The sequence below is a fragment of the Podarcis melisellensis genome (assembly GCF_964234715.1).
Source record: "Podarcis melisellensis genome assembly, chromosome: 9".
In the NCBI taxonomy this organism is placed as follows: Eukaryota; Metazoa; Chordata; class Lepidosauria; order Squamata; family Lacertidae; genus Podarcis; species Podarcis melisellensis.
In genome coordinates, this window is record NC_138541.1 from 15,674,128 (window position 1) to 15,688,632 (window position 14,505).

Genomic DNA, 14,505 nt, shown 5'->3' on the forward strand with positions numbered 1-14,505 from the left:
GACCTCTGGGATAGCAAGGCTCTGCATTTCTCAGCAAATTCATAAATAAACCCTTTCTTAGTAAAAAAAACAAAAAACCCAGCCAACTACACAGGAAAAAGTCTTACTTGGATGAAGACAGGTGTAGAGGCTGGTATTAAAGAGCATGGAGCGGGCAGGGGAAGGGAGCTGTCCACTGGGAGTTTGCAATTCATGGTGCTGAACCCTGTCAACAGTCTTGGGTTCTCTACAATGCTTTGCCCTGGTGCATTGCAGCACAGAAGGAGGGTGGAAGGCGGAAGCAATGTCACAACAGGTGGCTTGATCTGGATAGTACAAAGGGCTGACACTTTAGGCATTCAACACATCCATTTCCCTGTTTCCAGACTTTCCCCTCTAGCCTCACAGAAGTCAAATAAGCAACGGGAGCAGCTTCTGGCCTAGTCAAGTTTTACTCACAGGGTAATGTCTTAAAAAAAAATAAAAATAAGGAAAATAGTCTGTTCAAAGCAAAACGAAATTGTTCAAAGCAAACGCAGTTCAAAGCAAAACAAAACTGAGAAGTCAAGGAAACTGCTCCTGGAATTGCTATAGGGGATTCTTGCATGGCTTTGAGATCTTCTGAAAGGGATTCCCATAAAGCTGAGGAGGGACCATTGTGATATATTTATTTCAAGGTGGCAGCCACTTTGAACCGGTTGGGGGAGCAGCGGCTTGAAAACTGATTCCTACTTATTCCTTTCCCGAGATTCCTGAATTGCATCTCTGTGTTAGCCCAAACACAAATGAAAATGAAAATGAAGAAGTTGCCATATTCACACCAGACATACAAGAATGATTTCACAATAATGTTCTCTTCCCAGGGAACTCTGGGAACTCTGTGAGGGGAATAGGGGTCTCTTAACAACTCTCAACACCCTTAACAAACTACAGTTCCCAGGATCCTTTGGGGGAAGCCAGGACTATAAAACTGTATGATAAAGAGTGCTGGTGTGGCCACACCTCCAACAGCCTGCTCTTCTTCCCCAGCGCCCATCTCAGGTATCTCATTCTACCTCAGGGGTGGAAAAAAACTTTTCTAAAACAAAACAACAACTGTGGGCTGCATTCCCTTCTGGCCAACCATCCAGGGCAACATGCTTAGTGCCTGGTCAGAGGCAAAAGAGGACATTGCCTGTCTCTTTAGCTTCTTGCATCTACCAACTCTTCACACACCCATCCCTTCAGAGAAGGGCAGGGCACTTTGCACTATGGGTTTTATAGGGCTATCAGGATAGGGCTCTATGGTACTGCCCCTCCAGGAGGACATAGGATGCCGCTTCCAAGAGAGGCACAGGACATTGTCTGCGCTACTGAATCCAAGGCTGGCCAGCAGTGGCTAGAGAACAGCAACATTTTCAAGCTAGCGTTAAAAAGTACCGTAACAAATCCGGAAAACAAGTGAGCTCCAACCCAGTTTTGTTTTGTGAGAACGACGTCTAAGAAACAGAAGCATTCTTTTAAGCTAGTCTTGCTTCTTTGCAAACAGAAGCCCTGAAAAGGGCTGCCTTTTATTTTAAAAACACACACACACTTAAATCTAATTAGTCGCAGAAATGGCTTTAGAGTGCATCTCACTCTCCTACCAAACCTATTAACTTTGATGACAGTCATCTTTAAGGCATCTTTCTCCCAGGCTCCCGTTAGCATTCCAGAGTTTTAGGCATGCATGTAAGCACAGCATCCTTTTTTCAATAGGATAATACACAGCAGAGGCCTGATTTAATGCGGACGAAGCTAGCTGCTCCATGCTTAAAAATTTCCCCAGCGTTCACAGGCTCTGCTGCAATGCTGTAAATCTGCTTTGTGCAACCAGCTAGCACACACCAATGGTCTGAAACGTCGAATTTGCAAGCTACACATTGTATATGGAGGAGAAAAAAGGAACACTAACCTGGTGAAGAATGCAGCACTGCTTATAAAGGAGATTTCGTCAGCTAAATCCATCTCCTCCGAGCGCAAACTGTCCGTTAAATGGACCCTAACGCAGGGAATTCCATCTGACAGTCCTGGCTGCGGCACCAAGCAGGCTGGAGAAGATCCTTCTTGCTTGCACTTTGCAACCTAGAGAAACAAAGTAAAAGGGGGGGGGGACATGGGTAAGGGGCAGAGAAATCTTCCCAGCTCATTTGCAGCAGGCAGGCTGGGGTTGGTTTTTTAAAAAATAAAATAAAATGATACAGTGCCATGAATTCACAGCAAATAGTGAGTCAGCATTTCCACCCCCAATGGATGAAAAACCCAACCTCCTGCTGTAAGGCAATGGTTAAAAAAAAAAGCAAGCACAAATCTGTAGTGATGAGAGTCCAACAGGAACCTCACAGCACATTGAAGCAAAGTATAAAAAAAATAAAATAAAGCTGGGAATGTACACAAGAACCACGATGTCACAGCAGGCGCAATTAAGGCTTTTTGTGTGTTCCCTTTCTATTATTGCCTCACAATAATGTTACCCAAATCATGAGATGGTTTTAAACAATATGATGATTATTGTGTAGCTCATAAGCTACACGGAGCTCAGACTGCCAAGGCAGAAATAATGCCATACAATTAGTGGTTTAAGCAATTATGTACATTATGTCGGCAGGGGCGCTGAACAGCTTAATAACGGCAACTCAGCTATATTTATGGCACCGTAACAAGCAAAACCATCAAAACCATTTGATGTATGTGACTCTCTTATTTAATTTACACATTTAGGCCATTATCTTTATGTAACTCGTATGTTTACATCTCCTTCTTTCGCTTATGTAACACCTACCGTTACGCAAGAGGAAGTGTTAGAACAGCTTCACCAGCAATAAAACAAATATGCAGGACATGGGAGGATCATAGAAGTTGGCACAGGGACATGCACCCATGGCAACCCCCCCCCAAGTATGAGCACCCCAAAACTTTTGCAGGCACAAACGGTGTTCAAAGCAGGACTGCATTTAACCACCCCGAGAACATCATGAACACAAGCCATCACAAATACCCAATAAAAAAAGAACGTCTGGAGGGGCCATCACACTTTCCCACTGTCATGGAGGGAAAGTAATCGGCTCTCTTGGCAGATGCTAACAGCAAAGTGAGAGATTTCTCTAAGCTGCTGTTGCTTCTTGATGGAGCAATGCCTGCTCAAGTTACCCCCTCTGCCTCCATAAAGGTTTATGTAAGTCGAGTGGCTGTCCCAGCTTGATCTCTCCCTGGGTGACCCTTTAGAGATGAGATCTTTATCAAGACCTATCTATCCACCAGAGAAGGCCACAGAGGCAAAAACACACAACCTTATTCCATTCATCCACCAAGCTTTCAGACCCTTGGTTCATCTAGCTCATGGGTAGGCAAACTAAGGCCCGGGGGCCGGATCCAGCCCAATCGCCTTCTAAATCCGGCCCACGGACAGTCCAGGAACCAGCGTGTTTTTACATGAGTAGAATATGTCCTTTGATTTAAAATGCACCACTGGGTTATTTGTGGGGCATAGGAATCTGTTCATTTTTTTTTCAAAATTACAAAATATAGGCTGGCCCCCCACAAGGTCTGAGGGACAGTGGACCGGCCCCCTGCTGAAAAAGTTTGCTGACCCCGATCTAGCTCATGGGTAGGCAACCTAAGGCTTAGGGGCCGGATCTGGCCCAATCGCCTTCTCAATCCGGCCCACGGACAGTCCAGGAATCAGTGTGTTTTTACATGAGTAGAATATTTCCTTTTATTTAAAATGCATCTCTGGGTTATTTGTAGGGCATAGGAATTCGTTCATCCCCCCTCAAAATATAGTCCGGCCCCCCACAAGGTCTGAGGGACAGTGAACCGGCCCCCTGCTGAATGTTTGCTGACCCCTGATCTAGATCAGGATCCGAATCGCAGGCTGAATTTGACAGGTGGGCGGGAGAACCCACCCGTCCATACTGCCATAAGGATGTTGCATGACTGAAAGGTGGGCGGGGTAAGCCCAGCTGTCAAAATGCCCTCCTCAGTTTTACCAAGTGTCCTTTCAAGCAGGCTCTTAGCCAGGGGCGTAGGAAGGGGGTGGCGGCATTCGCCCTCCTAGGTGTGTAACATCATACTGGGTTCATAAGGAAAGGGTTAACTAATTGTAAAAATGACTAACCAATGGGAACCCAAGGGGCAGAGTTAACTGTGTATAAGGTTTAAGCACAGAGGGGTTTTTGGAGGAGTTAGGGTGGTTGAGAAGACAGTCTGGAGTTAGGAGAGAGAGGGAAGATAGGTCTGTGGGTTGGGCTAGTCTGGCGTGAGAGAATTTGTTAACAGGAATCAAACAGTTGAGATAATCAGCCAGAAGGTATTAGGAAGGTATAGGCCAGTAAAGAAACTAAAGTTAAGATACTGACAGGAATATTATCTGAGAAACCATAAACTTGTTAATGCTTGTAAAATAAACTTGGTTTTTTTGGTTCACTTTTAACAACTGACTGGACTCAGTGTTTTACCAGAGAGTAAGTGGTTGGTGGCAGCGGGGAGCACAGTGGTGGCACAGGGATCAATAAACCGTTAAATGTCCGAGGGCCCTGTGTGATCGCTCCAGGGAGGCGGTGAAGGCGGACCATCCTGGGTGCCCTCACTGAGGGGGTGACATTTGGTGCACTGCCTGTCCATGACTCTCAAGCCTACCCTGAGCCTTCGGAGTCATGGGGGGAGCTGCGCCGCTTTGCTGACGCCATTCCCCCTTCCCCCTTTGTTTTGACAGCTTGGGGGAGGCTTGGGAGTCATGGGGGTGTGGTGTGCCAAACGTCCGCCATGGGTGGCTCGCTCTGCCCCCGGCTGCAGGGCGCACACACTGCTCCGTGCACCCGAGCGGCTATCCCGCGCCTGGGAGGACACCCTCAGGAGCAAGCCTGCTCTGGGCAGCGCAGGCATATTGCTCTGCCACTGCTCTCAGCTCCTCTGAAGAGAGTGGGGAGGCTGTTTCAAACCATGCAAAGCGATTGAAGCCAGGACTTTCCTCATATAAAGCAAATGCTCTACTGCTGGATCTGTGGTCCTTTCCTACACCTGCCCGTCTACCAAGATGGCAATCCCACGCTACATAAAACTCATTGTGATAGTGCCAAGCGAGTTAAAAGCTCTGCCTCTCCAATTTTTCCCCCCTTGGCACAGCTGATGTTTTAAATGATCCAGGGTTTATCATCCAACGCTGCATTATGAAGTTCCCCCAAGCTTTTAGGCATCACTCCAGCCAAGGTGTTAATTTATAGACCGTTTTGGGAAGAACAGGGAAATTCAACGAATTGAACCTAAGTAATCCCTTATCCATTAAGCAGGCCTCCAAGGAGATATTTTGGGCAGCAGCTAAGATATATGAGAGCCCAAACCCGCCACACCCGTTACTGCCCCAGTCGCTGGGTGGCCTCCAGGAAATTCTCACTGTCTCGCCTGCTTTCACAAGAGCTCTGCAAACACAAGTAGGAGCCAAAAGACATTGGAGGCTGTGCAAGTACACTGAATATATATATATATAGAGAGAGAGAGAGAGAGAGAGAGATAGAAGGGGAGAGAGCGAGAGAGAGAAATGTGGTCCATCCTAGATAATGGAACATTATTCCACTGTTGTCCATCAGTGAAAAGGCTGCACAGGAACTTGAAAGGAAGGAATAGCAGGCCAAAGAAATGGAGCAAGAAGCTTCTGAAAACAGGCAGGAGAAACTTCCGGAACCAGGCGGAAAAGTGGGCCACTTGGGAGATAATGTCAAGATAAATGAAGTTATCAGCCGACTACAAAGATCATCATCAGCATAAGTGGAAAAATGTGTTTGGGGCTTTACAGTTGGCATCTAATTCTAACACTCCTTTACCAAAATGTATGCCTACAGCCACAGAATTTGCCTAAGAGTTAGTAACAGAGGTGAAGTGATGGTTCTCTCTCTTACTTGTTCTCAGCAGTATGTTTCTTGGGTATAAATATGGGTAAAAAGTCCAGTTGGAGTTTACTTTACTCACCAAACTAATGCCAGTGTCCTGATAAAAGAGGACTTTTCTGAAGTCCATGTATGTCCACCCAAATGGGCCAGAATGCTTCACTGAGAAGCTTGTCCTTCTCCATTTATGGTATTCTGAAACTTAACAGCCACAACACAGAATTACAGCCTAATGAAAGAATTTGGGTGCCTAGTTGACGTTGTTGGCATTGTTACGCAGTGCACGATAAATCATGCAGGAGTGAACAGGTCTTTCGAGGGCAGAAGACAGCTCACATAAACACCATTGACTTCTGCTTCCCTTCATTGAAGCGAAAGGACTGGAAATTAGAAAGTTGGGGGCAGGGCACAGCACTCAACCATGGCGATCTTTTTCAGTCTGCCACCCTTCTTCAGAACGAGCCCAGTGCCACTGGATATGCAAATATTTCTTGTTGGTGTATTTATTTTAAATATTTGCATTCCGTCCCATGCCCAACAGATTCCTGGGTAAAGAGCATAAAACACTAACGTATACAATAAAAGGAAATTATATGGGGCCACAGGTAAAAACATTCAGCAGATCAACGCTTCGCACAAATTAAAATGCATGGCAAAAGAGAAATATCCACACCTGTTCTTGGGGGGGGGGGTAACAAAGGTGGATGTCTACCTCTTTCGAGAAGGTCTTCCATGACTTCCTGAAATCTGGAAGAAGCTCAGAAGATCAGGGATGAGAAACCTCAGGCTGGGGTGGATGAGGGTGAGAGATGCAGTCTCTCAATCTGGCCCTCCAAACTCTCCACAGCCCACACCCCTTCCCACCAGCTTTGCACTGTCCTTGAGCATTTATCCCTGACTAGACTGTGTCCTTCAACTCTGATAATATAATCCTTGCCTGGATGTAGGATAAAAACATGAGTCTGTGTAGAAACAAGCCTACTGTAGCCAGGTAAATTTAATATTTGGTGCTCTGCCCACTTTTGTTTCTGATATCACTCACTGCTGGTGGGATGCGGCCCCAGGCAGATCACCTAGAAGGAAATGTGGCCCTCCGGCTGGAAAAGTTTCCCAACCCCTGAAGTAGATAGTCTATTCCAGGGACAAGGAAAAAGGATGTTGTTGAACTACAACTCCCATCTTCCTTGATTATTGGCCATTGACTCAGATGAATGGGAGTCCAGCATCATCTGCAAGTTCACAGGTTCCTCTTAACCTACCCAACTGACCTGCCTTGAAATCTATCACTGCTTCTGGCTTAATTCTGGCTTAATTCTCATGATGGTATACCTCCGCCAGGGTTCTCATGGGTCTTCCATTTCCTACACATTCTCAACCGGCAGTGTGTATGGAGGTCTTGGGCTGCCCAGATGACAGGACCCCCTTCTTGGCTATGCTGATGTAGTCCAAATGAAAGCAGAGCTTGGCTGCTGGAAGGTGCCACCCAAATGCCTTAGGGACTCTACTCCAGATTTACTCCTTAGCCTTTAGACAGCATCTTAAAAAGCAGAGACATCACCTTGCCAACAAAGGTCCGTATAGTTAAAGCTATGGTTTTCCCAGTAGCAATGTATGGAAGTGAGAGCTGGACCATAAAGAAGGATGATCGCCAAAGAATTGATGCTTTTGAATTATGGTGCTGGAGGAGACTCTTGAGAGTCCCATGGACTGCAAGAAGATCAAACCACTCCATTCTTAAGGAAATCAGCCCTGAGTGCTCACTGGAAGGACAGATCGTGAAGCTGAGGCTCCAATACTTTGGCAACCTCAAAGAGAAGAGAAGACTCTTTGGAAAAGACCCTGATGCTGGGAAAGATGGAGGGTACAAGTAGAAGGGGACGTCAGAGGACGAGATGGTTGGACAGTGTTCTCAAAGCTACCAGCATGAGTTTGACCAAACTGTGGGAGGCAGTGGAAGATAGGAGTGCCTGGCGTGCTCTGGTCCATGGGGTCACGAAGAGCCGGACACGACTAAACAACAACAACTTTACTTCTCCTGAAGATATCTGGCAAGGCAATGGAGGTTTAGGATCAGAGTTTTCATTCTCCAAAAGGGCTCCCTTCCCAGCTTGATGAGCCCCATCTGCCCCTCATTTCCCTCTACAGCATGTGAAGTAATCACCTTCTTGACCATTGGACCCACTATTGGCCTCATCCGCTCAATCCACCAGTCTGTCTTTGCATACAGAGGAAAAGCCAAGCTCAAAACTACTGGTGTAACTCATTGAACCACCTTTTGCCAAGTTTCCCTCCCTCACCGCCCTCGTCTCTCCAACCAGGAAAAATCAACGAATAACGTCATTGGAATGACTGCAATCCGAGCTTAAGCAAAGAACGGGAATTGTTACAAAATAAGGGGAATCATGAGGAAGATGAGATTCGAAGAATTAAAGAGATTAAATAATTGCTTTCTTTTCTGCAGAGCTGAGATGAAAGGTGAAAGCCATATATTTTGACAGTATGCTATTAAAGTATTTGGAAACAAAACAGTCACACAACTGTAGCCAGCATATTAAAACGCCTCCCCTTTATACATTGTAATAAAAGCTTAAAAGTATCCAGGACTCATCTGAGAACATAAAAGGCGGCATTACGCACACTATTTGACAGTAACCTTTATGCGATTTGCTCCATTATTGATAATGGCAGATTCATGTTTGCACAGGACTTTGGTAGTCAAATACTTTTGTGTGTGTTGCGCGGGAGTCCAGACTGACAGCCCATTCCACTTCTGTGAATCAGTCGCTCTCACCCTGTCCACTCCTACTCCCTGCTGGTTTCCAAAACGGCAACGATTAGTCAGGGCTTTGTTACTTGGCAAAAACCCTTGCCGTTTCTAAGCTGGTTTTACCTTACAGTATTTCTAAGAGCCCTCCCGGGAGAGCAAAAGGGGTTCCATGCTGTTAAAGTGCCGATTCTTACAATGTTCAAAGAGAAGAGTACAAAGGAAAAATCTCAATGTGACGGAGCAGCTTTGAGAGCAGGGCTTTTCAAGGTATTTTGGTGCAGCCACTGTGCACACGCAAGGCACACACATGTGCACACACCAGGACTATGTACTGAAGACACGTGATGCACAAGCCTTGATGAAACCAAGCAGGTCTGGGGTCTGGTTAGAGCACAGGGCACAGGGGTTCAGGTATGGGAATATAATCTGACATTCTAAGAGTTGTGGTTTTGCTTTTCACATTTTGCTTCAAAAAATTAAAATATCGCCAAGATTCCAGCCTTTATGGTTGTGGATTTAAACTTGAAGCAGTGTGGGCAATTCATGTTGAAATCTTGGGTGCCAGAGAGCAGGCAGGTTAAGATTTCCTGTGATCCTTGCCCTTCGAGCACAGCATAACATTGTACAAATGAGGCATAATTTATACTGGTATGATAACTAAGCTGTTCTTGGAGTGGATTTGAGATTCCACTGCCCCTCTCAGTCCCATTCACTGTTGCACAATATCAGCAGCAACCCTGAACTTCCATGTATCTCTTGCTGTGCTGGGAAAAATTATGAAAGACTCATCAGAAAAGCTGGAGATTGGCAGAGTCCATTTCCTTTATAAACATTGACTCTTGCCTAAACAAAAAGTAGCTATGTATTTAGTTGCACTGTAAAAAGTGATAACCAAAGGATTTTTTTATTACAGGCAATGAAGCTTACAGAACAGTGTGTGTGCGAGTGCGTGTTTGTGTGTGCATACACCCATACCTCAATCTCAGCAGGTCATCACACATGAACAATTCTGGGATAGGTGGGGTTTGTGTTCCTAAATATTATTCCCAGGCAATCTATTTCAAATACAAACAAGCAATCTTTAATGGTTAGCAATGGTAAGGTAAAGGGTAAAGAGACCCCTGACCATTAGGTCCAGTCATGGCCAACTCTGGGGTTGTGGTGCTCATCTCGCTTTATCGACCGAGGGAGCCGGCGTACAGCTTCCGGGTCATGTGGCCAGAATGACTAAGCCACTTCTGGCGAACCAGAGTAGTGCACGTAAACACCGTTTATCTTCCCGCCGGAGCGGTACCTATTTATCTACTTGCACTTTGACGTGCTTTTGAACTGCTAGGTTGGCAGGAGCAGGGACTGAGCAACAGGAGCTCACCCCGTCACAGGGATTCAAACCGCTGACCTTCTGATTGGCAACTCCTAGGCTCTGTTTTAAAAAATAGGTCTTTAATTGCTTATCCATCATGGCCCTTCTCTAGGTTAATGGAAATGTTTTCTTCTTCTCTGTGTCATTTTAGCTAAATAGCTCGATGATGAGCAACTTCCAAGATAGCAAGAGCAAGTGTAAAGGGGAACCTTGATGAGCGTGATTTACTTGTGACCAAGGTCACGATCTCCCCCATAGGCATGTGTGCGCACTTTCGCACAAGCACATCCAAATGAGGCTGCCCTTTTGAGAGTAACCTAAAAAGAAGGGAAATGCCTGTAATAGGAGAATTCTCATATCCAAGAAATGACTTAACTAGGACTGTGTGCCAGTTAAATAAATCTTGGTCAGTTCATTGGCCAACACTAAGCCAAATTAGGCTTAGTATAAGTGATCATGCATGCTGGTGCAGTTAAAAAATTATGGCAGCTCAGCTGTTTCCAACTCCTGCTGCTGCCTTAACACCCAGAGCCAAGCCGTGTTTGGTTGACTGTAATCCACAGACCCAGGCTTGCAGTTTTACTCACTACAGATAACCATTAACTGACACTAAGGTTTGGTTTCCCCCTGATCCTAGCTCAGCGTAGGGAACTTGGTGCCCTTTAGACTACCACTCAAGGGACGTGGGTGGCGCTGTGGGTTAAACCACAGAGCCTAGGACTTGCCGATCAGAAGGTTGGCAGTTCGAATCCCCGCGACGGGGTGAGCTCCCATTGCTCAGCCCCTGCTCCTGCCATCCTAGCAGTTCGAAAGCACGTCAAAGTGCAAGTAGATCAATAGGTACCGCTCCGGCGGTAAGGTAAACGGCGTTTCCGTGCGCTGCTCTGGTTCGCTAGAAGCGGCTTAGCCATGCTGGCCACATGATCCGGAAGCTGTATGCCGGCTCCCTCAGCCAATAAAGCGAGATGAGCGCCGCAACCCCAGAGTCAGCCACGACTGGACCTAATGGTCAGGGGTCGCTTTACCTTTAGACTACCACTCATCACTGACTATTGGCCACACTCAATGGGAAGAATAGAAATTGCAATCTGCTAACAATGGAGGGCCACAGGTTCCTCACACGTTTCAGCAGATGATGCCAGGAACTGAAACTGGGACCATGCAAAGCATGTGCTCTCCCAGAGCATTTATTGAGTAGTCATCATAGAATCATAGCGTTGGAAAGTCCAACCCCCTGAAATGCATGAACCTCAACTAAAGCATCCATGACAGATGGCCATCCAACCTCTGCTTAAAAACCTCCAAGGAAGGAGAGTCCACAACCTCCCAAGGGAGACTGTTCCACTGTTGAAAAGCTCTGACTGTTGAAATGTTCTTCCTGAAGTTTAGTCAGAATCTCCTTGTTTGTAACTTTAAGCCATTGGTTTGAGTCCTACTCTCTGGAGTAGAAGAAAACAAGCTTGTTTCCTCTTCCATGTAACGGCCCTTGAGATATTTGAAGATGGCTATCATATCTCTCCTCTCAGTGTCCTTTTTTCAAGGCTAAACGTACCCTGCTCCTTCAACCGTTCCTCATAAGGCTTGGTTTCCAGACCCCTGATCATCTTGTTCATTTTTCTCTGCTCTTGTTCACATCCTTCTAAAACTGTGGCACCCAGAACTGGACGCAGTAGTCCAGGTGTGGTCTGACCAAGGCAGAATAGAGTGCTTATTTGCTTGCACAAAGCTTATGCTGAGGCTAGATTATATCCCGTCTTTACTGAGCGTTTGCTTGGGATTGTTTACAGGGTGGTCATATGATAATGAGCATCCATCCTTGAAAGATGTTCATACATCTTTCCGTTTATTCACCCCACACTTTGCAATGCATTTCCCCTTCACTTCCCAAACCATAAAAAGTCCAATTTCGTCCACTTTAATTCTGCAAACCTAACATTCTGGCACGCACAAAGCAGTGACAGTCTGGAGACCCCCTTAGAAGAGACATTTGTTGTTCGGTCTTACATAAGATACAATGCCTATTTCTGGTGCTTTCCATCTGAAGTTGTACTCCTTTCAAAGATCTGCTGCCTAATTAAATTACAGGTAGCATATTGAGTTAATCAAAATGCGTTTCAACTCATCCATCAAAGAAACGATTGAACTCTAGTTTGCTGTTTTTAACGGCTCCAAGAATGGTCAATGAGGACAAACTCCTTACAGGTCATGCAGTGCATCACAACTTGGCAGTTACCGGTAAGTCCCTAAACATTTATTTTTATATTGTGTTATGGCAAGAAGAATTGGCATATGCTCACGTTGCATCATAAACTAAAACGCAACTCAGTGTGCATTTGTTGTTCTTAGACATGCAATGAGTCTGTTGTCACAATGAACCTTCACAGTAGAGTTCTCCAATCAAATGCTCTAAGTGCTTTGTAGGGTATTTTCAGCGTGCCTCCGCACTGCCTCCAAAAAGAGTCAAATAAAGGAAGCTGGAAGGTTCAAGGCCAAGATCTGGGGGGAAAGGTCAACTACCTTTTGCCCTGCTAAAAATCTTCTTCACAGTTCTGCCCATGTGTGTAGCTAAGCAAACAACGGAAAACCTTTTCTACCACTGACAGTCTCCCTTCACTTCCTTCAGCATGACCCAATCAAATGGGCGAATTGCCTTCTACAGATTGCCCAAAGAAAGAAGTAAACATTCTCACTGAAAGAGGAAATGAACTATTTAGATAAACTAAAGAATGGCTACCTGGTGGATGGGTGTGTGTGTTTGTGTGTGTGTGTATTGCAGTGTTTCCCAACCTTGGGCCTCCAGATGTTTTTGGCCTACAACTCCCATCATCCCTAGCTAGCAAGACCAGTGGTCAGGGATGATGGGAATTGTAGTTCAAAAACAGCTGGAGGCACAAGGTTGGGAAACACTGGTGTATTGGGTGTGGCAAGCTGCTTTTTGCCAATGCTGTGAAATCTCTAAGGCAGAAAGCCTGGCTATGCACCAGGGTTGCAAATGAACCAAAGGGCTAACTGCCCTTATAAGACCACAATCCCCGAATGGCACGTTGCATGCAAGAAAGCCAGAGTCACACCTCTCCGACTGCATACATGTCAAACATTTAAAACACATTGCTTTCCCCAAAGATTTGTAGATCTCACAGATCTACAAATTCCCAGCACCCTTAATAAACCAGTTTCCCAGGATTCTTTGGGTGAAGTCATGCACATTAAATTTATGGTGCACCTCCTCCAGGTGAATGCAATGTTTTATTGTGCTCTCCACTCCATCCTGCAAACTCCCCGCTAAATCCCAGAGCTGCTACTGGGCACGAGGTGGGTAGCATAAAGATGCGTCAATTTAGCCATTTTTCTCCAATGACAGTTCCTTTCATTACACTAGGCTGCCAAAAGGTCCAAAAAGCACTTTGAGACAGGGGTCATCTGCCTTCTACAAAAAACCCCGGAACTAAACAGTGAATTTTACTCTGCTCTTGGGAGTATAAAATACACTTAAATTTGCTGAAACAACTGAAGGGAAACATGTACAAAGGGCAGATTTATTTCCCCACATTTTTTAAAAAAAATATAAAAGCAGCCACTGGTCCTGATGTTTCCAAGGAAACAGGATATATGAAAAAACCTTTTCCTGAAAGGTCTGGTGGAAGGGTGGAAAAGCCTGAGGCTTCTGATAACTTTTGCCAATCTTCTCCTATTCACAACTATTCTTCTTAGCAAGGTCTCAACAGAGGGCTCTGGTTCCTTTCAACTCTGGGACCTCCTTTGTGCATGGCCTGTCTCTGTGCATTCCCACATTTCGCCCGGTTCTTCTATACGGCACAATGAAAGCTGCTTGAGTTCCAGAGTTTCACACAAGGATGGAGGAAGTGATGAATAACCAGCGGATTGTTTCTATATCTGACAATCAGACCCGAGTTGACTCAGGTTTCATGTACTGGGAAATGTTAAGTCTCTTGCTCAACTCAGATGACTGGAATATACAAGTGGAGAAATGGGACTTTGTCACTCCTTCCAGCATTCTAAAAACGGTTTCCTGAGAATGGCATTAATCCATAGAATTAAACTGGCACGTAGCTTGTGTAGAGAAATGGGTGTTGCTGAATGAACTTGGTCAAGGAGGTCAACCTTCCAGGATTTTTGGTCAGATTACAAAACGAAACGTAAACTTGGTTTATACGTAAAACCAGGGGCAGCCTAAGTGGTACCCTCCAGATATTCCAATTACAGATAGGTAGCCGTGTTGGTCTGCCATAGTCAAAACAAAAAAAATTCCTTCCAGTAGCACCTTAAAGACCAACTAAGTTAGTTCTTGGTATGAGCTTTCGTGTATCTAAAGAAGTGTGCATGCACACGAAAGCTCATACCAAGAACTAACTTAGTTGGTCTTTAAGTTGGTCTTTAAAATCCTCCAGATATTGTTGGACTTCAACTCCCAACATCCTAGATCATTGGACCTGCAGGCCAGGGAAGATGGAAGATGGAGTCCAACAAAATCTGGA

The 14,505-nt window shown here is 45.4% G+C and overlaps 1 protein-coding gene across 1 annotated transcript in view; it reads right to left on the reverse strand.

Annotated features, from left to right (window-relative positions):
* The window catches only part of FAM13A (family with sequence similarity 13 member A), a 164,732-nt gene that overhangs the window by 84,453 nt on the left and 65,774 nt on the right, over positions 1–14,505 (reverse strand). Inside the window, 1 exon segment of the mRNA XM_081924863.1 lies at positions 1,913–2,082. Within this exon segment, the coding sequence (XP_081780989.1) occupies positions 1,913–2,082 (170 nt within the window).